Source organism: Dromiciops gliroides, chromosome 2, assembly GCF_019393635.1.
Source record: "Dromiciops gliroides isolate mDroGli1 chromosome 2, mDroGli1.pri, whole genome shotgun sequence".
Taxonomy (NCBI): domain Eukaryota; kingdom Metazoa; phylum Chordata; class Mammalia; order Microbiotheria; family Microbiotheriidae; genus Dromiciops; species Dromiciops gliroides.
In genome coordinates, this window is record NC_057862.1 from 458,354,627 (window position 1) to 458,376,545 (window position 21,919).

Consider the following 21,919-nt stretch of genomic DNA (forward strand, 5'->3'; position numbering starts at 1 on the left):
GTGAATTGCAGAATCAGGGTCGGAAAAAAATCTTGACCGACAAATAATGGCTAAGATGAAATCTAATGTAAATTTGAAAATGAATGTAAAGTCTGATATTTAATTTCCAAAAAACCAACTACATAAGTAACTTTCTGTCTTCTTAAGAAGTGGAGAGGAATGGCTAGATAAAAAGATGTGTGTTTCATTATTAATTAATAATACTTAGAACCAAACTTTCTATTTTTTTTACCAAACCTCCTATACCACACCACCTCACTTCTTCTCAGGATAGGACCTGCCTCATGTTTCATAGCAAAAATTCAGGTCTTCTGTTGGATGTTCCCCTGCCTTCCAAATTCTTGGTTTTAAATCACTTAATCACATTCCTTTACCCTCTCCTCCTTTGCTCCAGTTTTAGAGGGTAAGGTGATGCTTCTTATTGCCAATGCCAGCCTCTCTGGGGCAGTTAGGTGGCACAGTGGATAGAGCACTGGCCCTGAAGTTGGAAGAACCTGAGTTCAAATATCACCCCAGACACTTACTAGCTGTGTGACCCCGGGCAAGTCACTTAACCCCAATTGCCTCAAACATCTAGAGCCAGCTCCAGTAGTCCTGATGTACATCTTGCCACTGGACCTAGATAGCTCTGGAGGAGAGAATGAGGTTGGTGATAGTGCACAGCCCTTCCTCACTTAAAGCCAATTCATTGCAAGTCATGACATCACCCCAATGTCATAGTTCTATTCAAGAAAAAAGGACAAACAACAACAAAAACAACAGCCTCTCTACTAGTGTTCTTGATTTTATCCCCTCCCTTCTCTTAATAAAGCACTTGATAAATGCTTTATCTGTTCTATCCATTCAATTCGAAGGTAGCTGGCTCTGCCCTTATGACCTAGGTAACTACCCATAGGCACTGTGATACTACGAAACCCTTCTGTGTTCTTTGTGATTAAGACCTCAGGCAGCTCTTAGCACTGCCTGGCATACAGGATTTTCTCAAGGACATCTACAACATAAGGAAACAGAGACAAAGAAGGAAGAAACTCTCCAGAAATAAGATACCTGAAACTAAATTGTTTCCCAACAAAGAGGTCAAAGATATCCATTATTTATCTCTCCTTCATTGCATGAAAATCAATGGTAAACAGTAAAAGAATGAGCCAGTCTTACTCTAGCTTAGAAATACCTCTCTGGGGGCGGCTAGGTGGCGCAGTGGATAAAGCACCGGCCCTGGATTCAGGAGGACCTGAGTTCAAATCCGGCCTCAGACACTTGACACTAGCTGTGTGAACTTGGGCAAGTCACTTAACCCCCATTGCCCCCCCAAAAAAAGAAAGAAATACCTCTCTGCTTTTATCTGTTGGCTATAGGCAACACCAGCCTTAAAGAAAAATTGGTACCCGTCTTACAATGATAGTTTTCAACTACTACTGCCTTCAGGCCCATTCCCCCATAGCTTTCTTAATGTGTTAATAAATAATTGTTGTATGAAGGAATTATTAAAACTATTAAACTCAGAGACTAAAATGATGGTTTAATGCTGTCTATGCATCTGACAAAATTAAATTATGTATGGTTTGGACAACTTTGTAATCACCAAATAACCTTTGGGTTTTGATTGAAAATACAAAAGCCAGTAGTGTAAACTATCCAGTGGAGAAGGACACAGTAACAACCATCTTGAATATCAAGGACATGGAGGCAGCTAGGTGGCACAGTGGATAGAGCACCGGCCCTGGATTCAGAGGACATGAGTTCAAATCCGGCCTCAGACACTTGACACTTACTAGCTGTGTGACCCTGGGCAAGTCACTTAACCCTCATTGCTCTGGGTGTTTTTTTTTTTAAGAGAGAGAATATCAAGGACAGCTCACTTGAGATGGCTCAGGTTTAATATTATAACAAGAATAATTTTCTAGAAGCAAACATACAGAGAAAATAACCAACACTTATTGTTCTCAAAACCAATCAAGGCCTGGCATTTGATGCTCTTTATTGAAATGACAAATAAAAAGGAGAATAAATCACCCTCCAAGTATTCACAGTAAACAAGCTAAGATTGTGACTTTTATTCCTCTTATTGATCACCATTAAGTATAAGAGGAAAACATGCATACAGGGAATATCCAAACAGTGTGCACTTTAACATTCAAAAGTCTCTCTGGCTAATCTCAGACACATGGGCACAGACAGCTTTTTTGAGCTGCGTTTCACACAAAATCTTTTATAAAGAAGCAAGAGAAAAGTTTACAACAATTTTTTTCTTAAAAATCTGAGCTCTTAAATATATTGTATTTCATTCTCAACCATCAGGAAGCAAGAGAATGAAACTGCATCTCTGAAAAAGCTGCAAGTGAATGGATATCCACTATGGTGTTGGACACTTTGTTCCAGGCATATCCATGGGAAAGTAGTCTTCAGTTCTGTAGAGTGTGGGCAGTTCATACATCTGTGGAACTGGTGTAGGCTGTTTCTGAAATCAAAAGAACAACTTTTCAAAGTGGTTAAGTGAGACGAGGGACTTAGCATTATAGAACTGGACACTACAAGCTCTATTATTATGGAGTCATATAGTTGCTCAATAAATGGCTTATAACTGATTGAGACCTTTGAAAACCTTTCTTATTTTGCCTGTATTTTATGTCACCATTTGAAACGGACAGTTTCTCAGTTCTGAATTGCCTTGGTCTTAACCCCTCTACCATTGTCCTGACAGCTAACTCTGAGCTGGGTTGGGAAAACACAGTCTTACCATGGCCACTATATCATCTTCTAGCCTCAGAATGATCTCCTAGGCTGATAATAGAAATCACTTTGTTTTGTGTTGTAGGGAAAGAACATGATCCAAAACTACCATCATTGTTTATTTTCAGGGCTCCTGCTTTTCCCAGAAGACCTCTGCTGAACAGCAGCTGCTTACTCACTTGACTTTGGGGAGAGGGAGGAAAATTTCAGTCTCTTGGTTTTCTAGAAAAACCAGTATGGTGGCACCTGTAACTTACCATGGTCAAGGATGTCATCCATGAGGGAGATCTCTAAAGTATTCAGAGCTTTGTATTAGGTCTTGTCCTGTTTAAGAGCCTTATTAAGAACTTATATGGGGGCAGCTAGGTGGCACAGTGGATAGAGCACTGGCCCTGGATTCAGGAGGATCTGAGTTCAAACCAACCTCAGACACTTTATACTTACTAGCTGTGTGACCCTAGGCAAGTCACTTAACCCCAATTGCCTCACACACACACACACAAAAAAAGAACTTAGATGAAGACACCCCCAAAGGATCACAGAATTTCAGAGCTAGAAGGGAACTCAGAGGTCATCTTTTACTATTCCACTACCTGAAGAATTCTCTCTACAACCTCACTAACCAGTTGTCATGCTTCAATTAGTTATTCACTCTACCTCCTGATACATCTTGTTCTTCTGATGGAGACCTTTAATTTTCAGGAAATTTTCTTTATTATCAAACTGGAATCTGACTCTACAACCCATTGCTCTTTGTTCTGCTTTCTCAGGGCAAGCTTACTTCTTACACATTGGACAAGTCTCTTTTTCTGGGCCTCAGTTTCTTCTGTAAAATGAGGAAGTTGGAACATTATAAAGACAACTTTGAAATGCTTTAAAAACTCTGATCAGTGTAATTGTTTTTGTTGTTGTTGAGTCTTTTCAGTTGCGTTCTACTCCTCATGACCCTATTTGGGGTTTCATTGGCAAGGGTACTGGATTAGTATGCCATTTCCTTCTCTAGCTCATTTTTACAGACAAGGAATTGAGGCAAACAGGATTAAGTGACTTGCCCAAGGTCACACAGCTATTAAATTTCTTAAACTGGATTTGAACTCATTAAGATGTCTCCCTGATTCCAAGCCCAGAGCTCTATGTGCTGCATGAAATAACCAACCATAATTCCAGAGGCCCAATGATGAAGCATGCTCTCCTGACAGAGAGGTGATAGGCTCAAGATGCAGAATTAACATACATTTTTGCACATGGCCTGTATGGACATTTTCCCCCTTCACTATGCATATTTGTTGCAAGGTATTTGATTTTCTTTCTTTCTTTTTCTTTTTTTGTCTGAGTTTGGGGGGAAGTGGAGAAGGAAAGGAAAGAAAAATAAATGTTAGTAATTTAATCTTTTTTTAAGTGAGGGATTGGGACTACCTGATCTCCACAGTTCCCTCCCACTTTAAATCCTGATTTCCTACTTTATTTACTTCAGTTTCAGTTTCCTCAACTGTAAAATTAAGGTAACATATGCTTCCCTCATAGGGAAAGCCATTTGTAAGGATCAAATGAAATAATGTGGACCCCTGGTTTTGATGGTCCCATGAAGAACAACCCTATGAGCTTTTGTGTCTCTAGAGAGATAAAATTTCTGAGAGACCTGAGTTCATGACATGCATATGAATAGGAAAAAGTTACTCTTGATTGTAGAAGAGAGAAGCAGGGATATAGAGAAGCCCCCAAAGTGTAAGTGTTTGGGGGAGAGCACCCCCATCATAAACCTTGATTCCCAGTACTTATACCTCAAAGATTGCTAAGAGTGGAAAGATCATTCTCTCCTCAGCTGAGATTTTATCAGTCTCATATTGTAGAGCATCCTGACTCTTGTGTCTGTGTTCTATCACCTACATGAATTTAAATGACTTCTCCATTACTATTTTACTGCTTTCTTTTATCAATATTTTTGTTTGCTATCTGTGATTGTCTTTTATCTAATAAACATTTGGTGGGAGGGAAGTCAAACTGTCAGAGATTAAGATAACTGATACCTTCCAGGTCTGGGGCAGAATTATTTCCTTCTCTCAACCTAGTAACAAAGGAAGGTGGCTTTTTACCTAAACTTTACAAAAAAGGGTATCAAATCAGTAGATATGTTATTGGGTTTTTTTGTTTTGTTTTGTTTTGTTTTGTTTTGTTTTGCAGGGCAATGGGGGTTAAGTGACTTGCCCAGGGTCACACAGCTAGTAAGTGTCAAGTGTCTGAGGCCGGATTTGAACTCAGGTCCTCCTGAATCCAGGGCCGGTGCTTTATCCACTGCGCCACCTAGCTGCCCCCAGATATGTTATTGTAATTGATGGGTATAAGGCTGGTCCAATTCCCTTCTTGAAGATAGGAGAGTGTAGGAGTGATTGGCCAGTCACAGTCATCTCCCTACTCTCCACAAAGGTGAAACTCCAGTATCCCTGAGACATGAGGTAACTCATTCCAGATCTATCTAAAAATCAGTGTTACAAGCATAGTAGCTATGGTCTTATGTTCCACTGCATTTTTTGTTACTAATATGTAAAACAACTACTACAATCATAAGGTGCTATAGAATTGGAAATTTGAGCTGGCATCTCATTGAACTGAAAAATTTTTAAATAAAAATAATACAACTGTAAGGTTACTGATTATCACTGGAAAACCTGTAGCCACACTGCTTAGACTGAGCCAATCACAGATCAAAGGTGGAAATTCAGATTGAGAATGATACAAGCCAAAGTCAGCATGAGACAATGGAAGAAATGCTGGCCCTAAAGTCAAAGGATACAGGTTTAAATCCCACCTATAAGGCTTCACCCTCCCATATCTATAGGCAAATCACTTAACCAATGTTGTCTTCAGTTTCTTCATCTATAAAATAAAGGGGTTAGGGGGCAGTTAGGTGGCACAGTGGATAAAGCACAGGCCCTGGATTCAGAAGGACCTGAGTTCAAATCCAGCCTCAGACAATTCACAGTTACTAGCTGTGTGACCCCCGGCAAGTCACTTAACTCCCATTGCCCCGCCAAAAATAAATAAATAAATAGATAGATAGATAGATAGATAGATAGATAGATAGATAGATAGATAGATAGATAGATAAATAAATAAATGTGATTGACAAAGCTCAGTGTCCTAAAATAAAGGGGTTGAACTAGATGGCCTCTGAGGTTCCTTAAGACTCTAAACCTGCTATCCTGTGAGAGGACCAGCACATATGACCTTTTTCTAGCTCCCCACAAAAAATAGGGATGCAGGTGGGACATGGCTAGAAGCAACAAAATCCTTCTGTACTATACAAACCTGGAACACAGTATGGTATAAGAGGTAGAACTGTGTCCAATAGACAGGCTACTTCACAGGGACTAACAAGTTAATGAGGAACTGAGAACATAAGAAATTATATTTTTGAGTCATGCCACTATGGTTCATGTAGTCCAGGATTCTATTTCTGCTTGATCTCTAAGGAAAGAATCATCAGGGAAGCGTCCTGTTGGGTATCTGTCCTCCAATTATTTTTCCCCAATGTTATATCTATGTTCTTTTTTTTTTACATCACTGTCACTCTCCAATAATTTTCCCCCACACCCATACATCCCCTTGGAACAAATAAGCACAGTTAACAAATCAACACTTGACCATGCCTGCAAATGCCTGCCTCATTTTGCACTGAGTCCAACTCTTCTCTTTCAAGTGGTGAGAGGCATACTTGACTGTATATCCTCTGAGGTCAAAACTGGTCACTGATTAGTCTCTTCACATTGTTTCTCCTATATTAATAGTGTTCACAGTATAAACTATTCTCCTAGTCCTGCTTACTTCACTCTGCTTAAGTTCATAGAAGTCTACCCAAGTTTCTCTGAATTATTTACATCTATCATTTCATAAGGTACAAAAATTCATTATATTCATATAACAAAATTTGTTCATCTATTCACCAGTCAATGGGCCTTTACTTTGCTTATAGTTCATTGTTGCTATAAAAAGTATTGCTATAAATATTTTTGTATGCATAGGACCCTTCCATCTGCCTCTGACCTCCTTGGGATATATATTCCTAGTACTCATATCACTAGATTAAAAATTATGTATAGCAGAGTGTCCTTTTTTAGTAAAATTCTATATTATTTCCAGATCCATTGAACCAATTGACAGCTCTACCAACAGTTCATCTGTGTTCCTATCTTCCCACAGCTTCTCCAGTATTTATCATTTTCATCTGTAGGAACCTTTACCAATCTAAATGGGGTGAGATGAAAATGGAAAACTCTTAATTTGCATTTCTCTTATTTTAGTGATTTGGAACATTCTTTCATATGGTTGTTGATAGTTTGTATTTCTTCTTAACTGCCAGTTCACATCCGTGGACCACTTATCTATGGGGAAAATATGAGTTTCTTTAAACTTTTCTTGATCTATTTCTATCACCCCAGCCTGCACCACCATAAATGCATTCCCCACTGTGTTAAATAGGATGGAAGCTTGTACTTTAGTCCTTTAATGGATCTGAAATCTCACTGATGTGGTATATCCTCTCCAACAGTATAAACCACAATTTATTCATGCTTCTTCAACCTGTATAATTCTTGTCCATTTCTTCCCAAGAAATTCTCTTCAGGAGATGTTGGAGGCTTTCTTCTAGGTCTTATAATATTTCATGGATACCAGTGCAATACTATTATCCCTAGTTCTCCTTATATGACCAGTTCACCTCTTTTTCCAAACATATAGGTGCTAGGTGGTATCTTTTCCACCACGTGTTGCATGAAACTCATCATTGTTAATATGCTGCAGCCTACTTTTGCTCACCATACATCTCTCCATTGCCCATGCATCCTCTCCATTGCTACTGACCATCTTCTGAACACCTGAAATTCTAATTTTTCAGAGACTGTGATGTTCTATGATTTGTACCCAAATAACATCACCAGAAGAATAATGATGGTTAAAAATTAATTTGAATTTCAGATAGGATTATAAAAAGTGCCACAGAATTTCCCGAAAGCAATTCAGTCAGCCAGTCAATCAACATTTAAGTACATCCTATGTGCCAGGCATTGTGCTAAGCCCCTCCTTTTGAGGACCTATAACTTCTCAATGTCTAAGTATAGTGTCCCAAACTAAATACAGTACTCTAGAAGTCATCTGATTAGGTCAGAGCACTGGAGGACTGTGCCCCTCTTAACATATCCTAAAATCACATTAACATTCTGGGTATTCTAGTGACCACAGAGAGTCACACAAACTTACACCCAAAGCCAAATAGGAATAGACGTAGGAGTATGCTGGTAAGTGTTTAACACCTGGCTCTCAAAAAATAGAAATGTAGACAGGACACACTTTTTTTTTTTTTGGTAGGGCAATGAGGGTTAAGTGACTTGCCCAGGGTCACACAACTAGTAAGTGTCAAGTGTCTGAGGCCGGATTTGAACTCAGGTCCTCCTGAATCCAGGGTCAGTGCTTTATCCACTGTGCCACCTAGCTGCCCCTGGGACACACTTTTAAGTTTAATCTTCATTATTAACATGTTCTTCATCACTTTCTTCAGTCTAGATAGTCAACAGAACAAGAAATCAAGCCCTGACTTATAGCATTTGCTGATTTCCAAGATATAAATGCTCACAATGAAAATTTAACAACTGGATCTCTGGAGCAAGTCTGAGTTGCTGCCTTCAGCACACCCCTGAATAATAAGCCCAAGAGCATCATGACCCTAGGTGTTCCCACAACTCTATGATACTGTTTTGCTCTGCCATAGAGTTGTTGTTGTTTGTCCATTCTCAGAGAGGACCATGTCATTGGGGTGATGTCATGACTTGCACTGAATTGGATTTAAGTGAGGGAGGGCTGTGCAAAGTCACCAGCCTCACTCTCTCCTCCAGAGCCATTTGGGTCCAGTGGCAAGATATACATCAGGACAATTAGAGATGTCCCCAGATGTTTTAAGGCAAGTGGGGTTAAGTGGATTGCCTAGGGTCACACAACTAGTAAGTGTGTGAGGTGAGATTTGAACTCAGGTCTTCCCGACTCCAGGACCAGCGCTTTATCCACTGTGCTACCTAGCTGTCCTTCTGCCATAGAGACAACTTAGTTCAAGGGAATTCACTCCAATATTCTAATCAATCAGGGGCAGCTGGGTGACACAGTGGATAAAGCACCAGCCCTGGATTCCGGAGGACCTTAGTTCAAATCAGGCCTCAGACACTTGACACTTACTAGCTGGGTGACCCTGGGCAAGTCACTTAACCCTCATTGCCCTGCCCCCCCCCATTCTAATCAATCAACAAGCATTTATGAAATGCTTACTATGTGCTAGGCTCTGGGCTATCCATTGAGGACTCAAGACAAAAATGAAACAGTCCCTGTCCTTCAAGGAGGCTACATTCTCTTTGGAACCAAGGTAGCTGGACTAAGCTCACCAGTCATCAGAGTTCTTATTCTGTCTTCAGTAGTATTGCCTTTCCTACCTATAGCCTGGGAGGATTGAAAACAGCTGAGACTCCAATGCTGTGCCTGAAACTTCTCTCAGCCTCCCCCTTCCCTAACCTATTATGTCAGGGTAAGGTGTGGCTGTTCTGTCTTCCACAGCAAGGCCTCAACCACTGAACTCACCATGGGAACATGGCCACCTCCTCTGGGCAGGAATCTCACATGTTACAGCAGGAAACGAGGCACATGGGGGCCTCTTTGTTCTATAGCTACTCTCAGAAGCACTTTCCTCCTACTGTACCTGGGGAGACCTTATCATTATCTCCTGTCATCAAATCAAAGTCTAGTGACCCTTTCTAATGCTATACCTGGTGTGATTCAGGGGCAACTCATGAAGCCTCTGTCTGGCTATCTAATTCAATGACCTCATTTGATTTTTGTCTCCATTTTATTTTATTTTTTTTAATTGATAAGTCCAGATTTCTTTCAAGAACAAACTACCTCAGATTTTCCACTTTGTTAGCAAAAAGTTTCCAAGAAGATGTTTCAACACATTAATTTTACAGATGAGGGGTGCAGCTAGGTGGTGCAGTGGTTAGAGCACCAGCCCTGGAATCAGGAGGACCTGAATTCAAATCCGGCCTCAGACACTAGACACTTACTAGCTGTGGGACCCTGGGCAAGTCACTTAACCCCAATTACCTCACCAAAAAAAAATTACAGATGAGGAAACTGAGGTACAGAGAGATGAAGTAAATTGCCTGAAGTCACATGGATAGAGGGTGGCCTAGCCAGGATTCAAAGACAGTTCTTCTAATTCCAAATCTCAAATCTCACAGTCTTTTTGCACCCTTCATCTTGCAATAATGAGAAAAAAACACTCAACTTAAAATTAGGGGACCTATGGAGATTTAAGTCCTGTGAGAAAATATAACTTTGCCACTTACTGTGTACCTATGACAAGTCAATAAACTTCTCTGAACCTCAGTTCCCTCTTCTTCAGAACAACAACAACATAAGAAGGGTAGGTTTGGAGACAGAAAACAAAGGCTCAGATTTTAGCTGTGCCACTTACTACCTATGTGACTGTGGGCAAGTAATTTAACCTCTGTGAACCAAAGTTTCTTCATTTGTAAAATGAAGTGGTTGGAGAAGATGGTCTCCAATGTTCTTTCCAACTACAGAGCCTTTAATTCTGTCTTTGAACTGCTTACTTTATAGGAATGTAAGGAATGTGCTATATAAATGTGAATTTTTTATAGCTATCTCTATTTTTAATATTTTGCCTTTCCAGATTCCACAATTGTCTCCTGCCCAATATCCTGTTTAAAGTGATAATAATTACAACTATGCCTGACCTCCTGGACCTACAAAGAGAGTAGGCCAACCAAGTGTGTTGGGGCTTTGTTTCTTCACCAAACCTCTCTCGCTTGCATAGTCACTACTGTAACTCCTGGGACTGACTCTTGAGGCCTGCCCAGGCAGTAGCTATGCCCAGGGGCCAGGAACCTTGGAGGCCAACAACTTGGAGCAGCAACACTCCTTCCACTGTGCAAAAATCCTGCGTGTTGAGTCCTGCCCAGAGGGTTTAAATGGCTGGTGGCAGCTTTGCAGAATGCAGTGGAGAGTTTCCCTCCCCTCCTCTCCACCAAGGTCTTCCTGATGAGGCTCATTCTATACAAAGAGAATTTCATAGACTACACATGTTAAAAAAAAAAAAAAGTAGTGACTAAAAGAACAGCCAATGGGAAAGATTCAAGAGCTCCCTTGTCAGAATCTGGTGGAGACACCAGTAGGATAGTCATCACTAGACAAGAAATAGTCAGTACTAGGCTGGATAATTGATGGTCATGTGGTAATATTAAGTTTTAGAGAATGTTTCAATTTTTTTGTTTTTATTATGTTTCATGTGTAACAACTAAGATTCTGAATTTCCTTAGACATGGTTGTTTTTTTTTGAGAACTCTCATTGTTTGAATTGATTATTGGCAAAGCTATTTAAAGTTGTGTTAAGCTCAATTTTGTAGCTAATTACCAGCATCTGAAACACCTGAAAAGACTTCCATTCCACGACTACACCCAGAAGACATCCCAAGAATAATCTGAGAAAAGATTTCCAAAGACTTAAATGGACATTTTCCTGTTTTCCTTTTCCACATTATATACACTGTTTATAATGTCCATTTACTAAAGGGGAGTGCCCCCTTTAGTTTTTCTGTTTATAATGTCCACCTGCTAATAGGGGAGTGCCCCCTTTAGCCTTTGTCAATGTGTCACTCAATTTTTTTTTCTCTCTTTTCATTCCCTTTACTTTGTTAGTCATAGGCATCTATAAAGTTATTGCTTCATGTAAGGAAACCATGTTTCTTTGCATGAAGCACAGGGGGGACTGTGAGATTTAAAGTGCTACCAACCTGTTGAAAAAGATATTGCAGGGAAGCTCTGCCATGAGGAGAAAGCATGTGACTTGGAAACCATCTGGAAGTTACAGCCTGTTAGTTGTGTCAATCAAAGTTACCAGCCAATTAACTTGGAGCTGTGTGTGTGGACAGCCCTGTTTCCTGTTTCACAGGAGGGTTCTGGGAGAAGCCTAGGGGGAAGTGAGGCTTTTTTGGTTCCTGACCTCAGCTTGGCAGAAGGATGCTGGGGTCTCTTAGATAGTTAGATGAAGTTTGATTTTTACCTCTCTCTCTCTCCTCAACAACTTCTGATGTACTTTAATAAATACTTAAAAGTCTAAACTCTTGCTAAAGCTTTTAATTTAAGGCAACCACTCATTAGATTTTAGACATCATAGCTATAATTTTAGACCCTTACAGTCAGGATATCTCCTTTATAAAATTCTACTACAGGAGCAACTCTAAAAAAGAGAGACTCACAAATTATTGCACTTATAGTTTATGTTATTTTTTAAAGACAACACAAAAGAGGGAGGAGCATCATGTAGCTGAAAGAGCTTTGGAGTCAGAAGATCTGGGTTCAAATTCTGTTATTATGTGACCTTGGACAAATCATTTCCCCTATCTAGGCCCTAGTTTTCTTCTCTATAAAATTAGGTTGAGGGGTGGGGGTGGGAATGATTTAAGGTAACTCCTAGTTATAAATCCTATTTCCAGGGGCAGCTAGGTGGCATAGTGGATAAAGCACCAGCCCTGGATTCAGGAGTACCTGAGTTCAAATCCGGCCTCAGACACTTGACTCTTACTAGCTGTGTGACCCTGGGCACGTCACTTAACCCCCATTGCCCCGCAAAAAAAAAAAGAAAAAAAGAAATCCTATTTCCCAGACTCCACCTAGAAGAATACAAACTTCCAAAGCATCCAGGTCCTTCAGAGAGGTAGAAGGACTGAGAATATAGATTAAGAGGCATCTCGATGGATTATTATTTATGATAACACATTTCCATAGCACTTTAAAGTTTGCCAAGTATTTTCCTCCCAACAAATCTGTGAGATAGGTGGTAGATTATCATCTAGATTTTATAGCTAAAGCTGTAAAAGTGACTATCCCAGAGTTACCCCTTAGGGCAGCAGAAAGGGTACAGACTCCCAGATCTTATCTTATCATCTTATATGACTTATCATCTATATAACCTTGAGCAAACCATCTCTCTCAAGCTGTTTCTCTTATATGTAAAATGGGGGTGAGGGGGGGGTTACTATCAACTGTAGTACCTACCTCACAGGGTTGTTGTAAGGATCAAATGAGATAATATACATAAAACACATTGAAAAGATAAAAGAAACAAATCATATTGTAACTGATAAAGCAGGACATAAATGTCAATGATTATTAACATTTTTAGCGATGTTAATAATGATAACAATTGCCATGGAGCTTGAGTCAGATGAAACATGCCTCAAACCTCAGTCAAGTATTACTTAGGTCAGAGTTTCAGATCTGGGCCCTTTAGAGGTTCTTCAGTCTTGCAGTGAGTCAATAAACATTTTTTAAAACACCTACTATGTGCCAGGTAATATACTAAGCACTTGTAATGATTGGAATGATGCCACCTGCTAGAGAGCTACTGTAGGAAAGATCTGCCATGAGGAGAAGGTGTCTGAGGGCAAGCCATGAGGTCAGGTACTTGGCGTCAGGAAGTGACATTTGCTCTTGGGTACCGTCAATCAAAGCTTTCAGCCAATTAGCTTGGAACGGGAGGGGGGGTGGGGACAGGACACACTGAAGATACAAAAAGAGGCAAAAAGCATTCTCTGCCCTCAAGGAGCACACAATCTAATGGAGAAAACAACAAGCCAATAAAGATGTACAAACAAGCTAAATCCAAGCTCAATAGGAAATAAAAGAGAGAAGGCACAAGAAAGAGGGGTTGGGAACAAAGCTTCTTAAACTGTGGGTCACAATTCCATATGGGGTCCAGTTACTGAATGTGGGGCTTGTGAAAATTTCAGCAGTAAATGTGTGATTTGCATACCTGTTTTATATGCCTATGTACCCAGGGTTGAGTAAAACTTTCTCAGGTGAAAAGGGGTCATGAGTGGAAAAAGTTTAAGAAGCCCTGGTATGGAAAATGGGATTTTTGTTGAGACTTGAAGGAACTCAGGGAAACCAGGAGGTGGGGGTCAGGAGTTTGACTACATGGGGAACAGTCAGAGAAAATGCTCAGGGCTGAAAAATAGTTTCTTGTTTGTGGGACAGCAAGGAAACCAGTGCCATTAGATCAAAGAGTACATGATAGCGAACTGGATATAAGAAGACTGGAAAGGTGAGGTGAGGGGTTAGGTTATAAAAAGGCTTTGAACACCAGAAGATTTTGTATATAATCCTGGAGGTGATAAGGAATCACTGACAGGGAGTATATTGGATGACGTGGTCAGGCCTCTACTTTAGGAAAATCACTGGTATATGAATAGAGGATGGATTAGAGTGGGAAGAGAATTGAGGTAAGCACATCCACCAGTAGGCAATTGCAGTAATCTAGAGCAAGAGGTGGTGAGGGCCTGTACCAGGGCGGTGCCAGTGTCAAAGAGAAAGGGGTATACTCAAGATATTGCAAAGATGAAATTGACAGGCCTTAGTAATACATTGGCTATGGAAGGTGAGAGAAAGGAGTTGAGGCAGACACCAAAATTGCAAGCCTGGGGGACTGGGAGGATAGTGATGCCCTTTGATAGCAAGAGGAAAGTTTGAAGGGGGTGGGAGGTGATAAGAGCAAAATATAATGAGTTCTGTTTTGGACATGTTGAATTTAAGATGTCTACGAGACATCCAGATTGAGATGAATAATAGACAGTTGGAGATGTAAGCTGGTGGTAGCTTTGGAGAATGCAGTGTCAAGATGATAATTAATCCATCATCGCTAAGGACAGCATTAACTGAAGCAGTATAGAGGGAGAAGAGAAGAGAGCTCAGGACAGAGTCCTCTGGGACACCTATGGTTAGAGGACATGACCTGAGTGAGGAGACTGAAAAGGAGACTGAGAAGCCATCTGACAGGTAGAATAAGAACCAGGAGCGAGTGGCCTCATTTTACAAATGAGGAAATTGAGGCTCAGATAAGTGACTCGCACAGCTGAGGTCACAAAGCTAGTATCATAGGTCTACCTGGCTCCAAATCCAGGATTCTATCTCCCATTCTGTCTCCCTAATGATCCTATGCCCCTACTTCCATGCTAGTGACTGAGACACTACCCTTTTCCAGCATGTGGAACTCTTGACTGCTGAGAGTTCTTCATTCTAGTCTCTTGTGTTCCTGACTTCACTTCCTATTTACTCTATCTCCTCTGAAATCCTGATCTTTTTGTTTCCAGTATTAGCTTGATGACTTAACCACCATTCCTGATTTAGTCTAGATATAAGGGCTTGGTTTGGTGTTCTTAGAACTTTATTAGACCTTCAATTCTGACTACCATGCCCCTAGCAGCTTAGCAGAAAAGCCAAACCCCCTCCTCCTAATTAAAATGTTCATGTGTCCAAGGACTGTACAGACTCAGATGTCTAAGAAAAATGGGATTCCCAATCTAACCAAAGAAGATAATGATTGAAGTTTGTACTTGTCATAATGGAAGGAGCACTGGTTCTTGAAACAGATCTGAACAAACTCGGGCATAGGCTCTTTACCTGGCTACTTACCACCAGGGATAAACCATCTCCCTTCTCTGGGTCTCAGTTACATAATATGTAAAATGAGATGGAGATGATCTACAAGTTCTCCTCTAAATTCTTACATCCTATGTCCAAATTTTCATAGCCACCAGCTAGATAATGCCCAACAACTGGCTAATGTTCAAAAAGGATGAACACAGGGGCAGCTGGGTGGAAGGCCTCAGGATCATTAAGAAGTGTTGAAAATAACAAGCAACCTTGAGGACAAAAAAGTAAACATTAGCACAACTAACCATTTTCTGAGGTTCCACAAAGGTCACTAAAATGTGCCAACAGTCCCTAATGGGGCCAATAGCCATTAGTTAAATAAACAAATAATAAGGATGAAAATAGACATCAACTAGAACTTACCCTAGTAGAGACGCTCAGTTTCAGAAATCCCCCTTGGGATACTTGATTATCAGGCCTCTGACCCCCTAACCAGAGGCATCTCCTCCCAGGACTGAACTGAAATTCTCCCATATAAGGAAGATGTGGCCTGGTACATTGTCTTTAGAGACTACTGAATGAAGGAGGACTTCAGGTCCTTGGCCAATCATTAACTTCCTTCTTTTCAGCCCTGGGTGAACTGTGCTAGGGGAATCGGCTTATAGCAATGCATGGGTCCTTCTCAAGTCCTTCCCCTAGTAAGAGTCAGTCAGAACCTACCCTAACATCCTGGTTTCCCAGCCACCTTATTTACTCCAAGCTCTTATCCTGGCCTATCACAGTTTCTTTTCTTCCCAAAGTAGAGAATAAGCAAGCTCAGAAATACCATCCTGGTACTTTTTTTTCTTTTTTTTTTTTTTGCGGGGCAATGGGGGTTAAGTGACTTGCCCAGGGTCACACAGCTAGTAAGTGTCAAGTGTCTGAGGCCGGATTTGAACTCAGGTACTCCTGAATCCAGGGCCTGTGTTTTATCCACTGCGCCACCTAATCCTGGTACTTTGAAAGACTAAAGCCCTTGGCAGAAGAGTATCAGGCTAATGGACCTACAGAGGTTCCTAAGTGCATGAAGCCTCAGCCTGAGGAGCAGTGGCTGTATTTACCTGTTAGTGAATTAATTGATGAAATCTCCCTCAGTCGTGTACACCACCGGAGGATTAATAAACTCAATTCTTAAGGCCTGTTTACAAGACAATTCATGCTAATATGCTTTTCTTGTCTGATTAAGACATTTTATCCATTTGAGCCTCTTCAGTATGAAAAGAGTTTGTTACCAAGGTTGAAAAAATAACATGGGGCAAAGGAAGGGAGAGAAAATGTGGGAAGGAAAGTGAAAGGAAGTGAAAGACAGACTAGAGAGAAAAGGAAGAGATGTCCTCTTACAGGAGAACAGAGAGACAGAGAGAGAATGAAGGAAGGCAGAAGGGAATGAGAGATCATGGAAAACAAGAGAAAGGATCACTAAGGAAGATGACAGGAGTAAGCACTATAAGGTCCCTTAAGAGATTTTCCAGGCCAGTCCCCTCACTTTACAAATCAGGAAACTAAGGGCCTGTGGAGTGAAGTGACTTACCTAAAATCATGCATCTAATGAGTAGCAGAGCTGAGATTAAAACTCTGGTCTTCAAATCCAGTGTTCTCTACCTAGACCAACTCTCAAAAGGGAATCCTAAGAAGAAGAAACTAGGAAAGAAAAAAGTAAGTAGAAAAGTGAGAACTTGAAGGAGAAGAAAAGCAAAGAGGACGATGAAAAGGAAATTCTTTTCTCTAAATCATATAGACAGTGAGTTCAGAATCAGGACCAGAACCCAAGTCTGCCTCCCCATTGGGTGTTCTTCATTTGATGTGTCTTCCTACTTGATACAATGTACTGCTGTCTGTGGATAAAGACCTAACAACAGTTTGATGCGTGATTCAAGCCATTCTCCCTCTGTCAGCACCGAGCCATCCACATACTCTTCCCCAGGCCTCCTCCTGATTAGGAGTGAGCACCATGGTACTGAGCTACCTGGGCAGGTTCACTGAGGTAAAACTGAAGGGAAAACATCACAAGAGGAGAACAATGCAAAGAATGAACAGAATGAAGAGCAGTCTGGCTCTGGAGAACCCCATGGAGTTACTTCAGTGTAATTCTGGGGACTGTCCCTTTCCTCCATTCCTGTATACAGCAGTCAAGGAAATGAGGCTCCAAAGAATGCCTGCTTCCCTTGAGCAAAGGCCAGAAGTAAAATCATAAGGCTAAGAAGAGACTGGGAAGATACAAGGCCCTTGGCCATCCCCACCCCCTGCCATGAAGCCTTGGTCTAGACTGCCTACCTCCCTTCCTGCTGTTACTGATGATCCTCTAGCATATTGGGAAAGGAAAAGACAAGAAACAAAGAGTGGGATCTTAGGTTGTCTTTCTAAGCAAGACATTTGCCTAGGCCCTCAAAAAAATTCCCTGAAGGGAAAAAGTGAAAACACATTGGATAGTGACAAGGCAATAAAAGAGTTAAACCCAACCTAGGGGTACAGAAGCAGTGGGCCGAGAGAGGTAGGGGATTACACACACACACACACACACACACACACACACACTCTCTGTCATACACTCACTCACCCTCACACACCCCTGTGAAGAGCCCAGCTCAGGTCAAACCAGTGGTTACCCATGGAACAGCTAATGAAGAATAAAAATAGTCTGTGTATGAGTATGTGAAGGGGAGGGGGGCTGGCGGTGGGGGAGAGAGAAGGAGGCAAGCCCACAGAACTGGCATTGCAGTAGTGTGGGGGGATGGGCTGCATTCAAATCAGGCTGCAGCTCGGGGTGACTCCTGCAGGCTGGATCTGCTGGTGAACTAAGCTACACAATGCGGAGTAACCACCAGCGGCAGGCCGACCAGAGGCTCTGCAACGCCACTGCAGTCAGACTCCACCCGCCAGAGGGGACTAGAATATTCCAAGGGGGTGAGGTGGGGGGGGGGGAGTAAGGGGGGAAAGGCTGGGCAGGAGAGGAAGCTCCTCTTTGGTTATTGGCTGGTGAGGGCCAACTCTAGCTTCCGGAAGATATGTAAGCCGTCCCACACCCAGAACCAAGCCAGACAACAGAGTGCACCGGGAAGAGCTCAGAACTTAGAGCCAGCACACTTGGGTTAAAATACAGACTCCATAACATTCATCCAAGGTCTAAGTGCCTCATCTCTCTGAGCCTCAATTTCCTCCTCTGTAAAATGAATAATAATGTTTGCTCTAACATCCTCAAAGAATTACTGTGAGGAAAGAACTTTGTTAATTAGAATTCACATTTATATAGACTTTAAGATTGGCAAAACACTTTTCCACACAGGTAGTTGCTACAGTGAATAGAGTACTGGGTGTGGAGTCAGGAGGACCTGCGTTCAAATTTGACTTCAGACATTTGCTAGCTGTGTGACTCTGGGCAAGTCACTTAGTCACTTAGCTGCTATCTGACTCAGTTTCTTCAACTGAAAAATGAGAATAACAGGGGCAGCTAGGTGGCGCAGTGGATAAAGCACCAGCCCTGGATTCAGGAGGACCTGAGTTCAAATACAGCCTCAGACACTTGACACTTACTAGCTGTGTGACCCTGGGCAAGTCACTTAACCCCCATTGCCCAGCAAAAAAAAAAAAAAAAAATGAGAATAACAATAGCACCCACCCCACAGGGTTATTGTGAGGATCAAATGAGATATTTGCAAAGCACTCAGCACAGTACCTGCTAGCACATAGCAGGGCAGTTAAATGCTTGTTCCCTTCAGCTTCCCTATGTGAGGTGGTATTTGAACCTAGGTATCTTTATTTCAGCACTCTTTCCACTATACTGAACTAAACTGCCTCTCAGTCTTAAAGAACTATATAAAAGCAAGTGTCCATTAAAACTAGATGAGGGGGCAGCTAGGTGGCGCAGTGGATAGAGTACCGGCCCTGGAGTCAGGAGTACCTGAGTTCAAATCCAGCTTCAGAAACTTAACAATTACTAGCTGTGTGATCCTGGGCAAGTCACTTAACCCCAATTGCCTTACTAAAAAGAAAAACAAAAAAACTAGATGAGGGGGGGTGGGGGGAGGAGGTGGGGGAAGTCTTGTTCTAGAAGACAATTTAGGGGAAGAGTAGAAGCAGAAAAATCCTAGAAGCAAAAAAGACATTTTCTACTGGACCTTTTCTCCAGACTGGTAAGCCTGATTATCTATAGCCATGGTCATCCTTACAGACCCCAAAGACTGAGTTGTCCAACTATGTCCTCTCTCTCATGCCCCAACTGGGGCAAGGTTGCCCATGTGATGACAGAGTAAGTCAATGCTCAGAAACTGTAAAGAAATGAAGAGCCCCTAGTAGTGGGCACAGGAAGCTGTGATCTAAAACAGCTTCCAAATGCTGGACCCAGCCAGGGCCTCCTGATTGGCTCCAGATGATGTCATTCAGATGGCCAGCATCCCCAGTTCAGAGCTAGGGCCTTTACTTGATCTCTGAATTCCATTTCAGAGCAAGCACCTTCAAGCTCCCTGTCATGGTCCCCAGGTTAATGATTATACCTCTCAGGTAATAGTTAAAGTCAGTCTGACCTTAGACCCCAAAACACCCATCAAGGTGTGATATTATCACACCAAAACAACCACCTGGAAGGTATTATTGCTTAATGAGACAAGGTTTATTTCATTGCCCGAAGGCGGCAAATTAAAGGGTTTCCCCAAGCTTCAAGGGGCATCAAAGAGGTGTCAAAGGGGCATCATAGGGACCTCTGGTTCCTCCAGAACACCTGGAAGAACAAAGCTCATGGGGGTACTAAATATTGAGAGTTATAATTAAGTCACCTCTTCATTGTCTGTATGACCTAAGGTGAGCTACAGTTCTAAATAATCCAGAACCAGGATAAAATTCCTTCTATTTGTTACAACATCACCATACTCAAGTATGGAATATCTCCCTACTGCCTACCATTGCTAGTCTAAACTCTTCTGACTGGCTTTCAAGGCCCCCTACAACCTGGTATCTTATTTGATCTTAAAACACTTCCCATCAAGCCTTATGCTCCATAATGACTAGTCATCCCACTGACTCCGGTTACAGTGTTGTCTCTGCCTAGAATTTCCTCCGTCTTTCCCTCTGCCTAACCATGATAGCTCACATTTATTAAGTACTTAAAGAGTTACAGAGCACTTGGCTCACAACAACCCTATAAAGGAGTAAGTTCAACCATTAACATCTCCATCTTACGGATGAGGAATCTGAAACCCAGAGAGGGGGTATAACTTACCTATGATCACATAGCACTGACTGTCAGAGTTGGGATTTGAACCCACAACTCTCTTGACTCCAAGTCCAATGTCCTTTCCACTATACAATTTGGCCTTTGTAAAAGGCCCAATTGAGTCCCGATGACATTTTCACCTGTTCCCCTGAGGTAGGAGGATGGTTCTGAAAGCACTAATTCTGAAAGAAGACCTTTGGGCATACTTGAGCCAGAAAGGATGAAGGTCAGGTCATCTGTTTCACTCCCAATCAAAGCAATAGGACCTATGTTTTTTCAGTGTCCCAAGAACTAAGGTGGTATTCACTAGACAAAGTAAGGGCTACTTCTTACTAAAATAGAACAAATAATCAATCCATTAACAATCAAAGCAAAGAATGAGACAAAAAAAAAGTCAATTTCTAGGGCCAAGACACCTTCTTCAGAACCCTTTTGAAATGATTTCCTGGTCCATGAGCACAAATGCTAGTTAATAATGTGACTTGGCATCAGTAAGAGTGGGTGATGACCAGCATCCTCAGAGTTAACATTCTGGGAAGATGCAAGAGTGCTTGCATGGGGGCTGCATGTACAGAAAGGAGAGAGCAGGCTGTGTAAAATATTAATCAGGCACAGTTTTGAGCAGAGCTTGCAACAATCCTAAGCCAATCCCTTCTCTGCAGCCCAACAAGCTCAATGACATGACTCACAACTTCTGGAACTCATGCATTCTCTTGTCCTGGATGAATGTGGAACAATTACAAAAGCTACTCATAGAAAGAGAAGAAACTGGGAAGCAGTGGAGGTACGGGGCAAGGTTGGGAAGTGAGGGTAACCTCACCACACATGTCATCATCATCATCATCATCATCATCATTTTATATGGTGCTTAAAGGTTTTAAAAATTCCATACATATATTAGTTATTTCTTTTGATCCTCAATAGCCTGGAAGGCAGGTGCTACTATTTTCCCCATTTTGTTAATAAGGAAACTGAGGCTGAAAGAGGTCATAAGACTTACCCAGGATCACATATCTAGTAAATGTCTGAGACAGGATTTGAACTAGAGTCTTGACTCCATTGCACTTATTCATTGCACCACAACCACACTGTCAGTTTCTCCATGGTGGAACACCACTACATTTGTATCCTACTCAAATTATATTCATATACACAGGTAAACCTGTCATTGCAACTTTGCGGGCCCTCCCTCTAATGATGCAAATAGCAGCACCTCTACAACATACTAGATTGTCTTTTAGAGTTGCTGTGGCCAAAAGAATTCATCACCATGGTCGACCTGGTAATGAGTCTCTGCACTTAGCAAAGTGGGTCTTCAGGCAACAGATATACACTCATCACTGAGCTCATACTGGAAAGCTTTCTAGATTTGTGGTCCTAGAAGAGCTTGGGTTCCACCTGCAAATCATTTATGAACCTGTGATCAGAGAAGAAAGTCATGGTGAAGAGCTGGCCTCA

The 21,919-nt window shown here is 41.6% G+C and overlaps 1 protein-coding gene across 1 annotated transcript in view; it reads right to left on the bottom strand.

Moving 5' to 3' along the window:
• Positions 1 to 1,889: 1,889 nt before the first annotated feature.
• BCAS4 (breast carcinoma amplified sequence 4) overlaps positions 1,890 to 21,919 on the bottom strand; it is a 68,858-nt gene continuing 48,828 nt past the window's right edge. Inside the window, exon 5 of the mRNA XM_043981570.1 lies at positions 1,890 to 2,458. Within this exon, the coding sequence (XP_043837505.1) occupies positions 2,354 to 2,458 (105 nt within the window). The 3' untranslated portion in view covers positions 1,890 to 2,353. The remainder of the gene's footprint in view (positions 2,459 to 21,919) is intronic.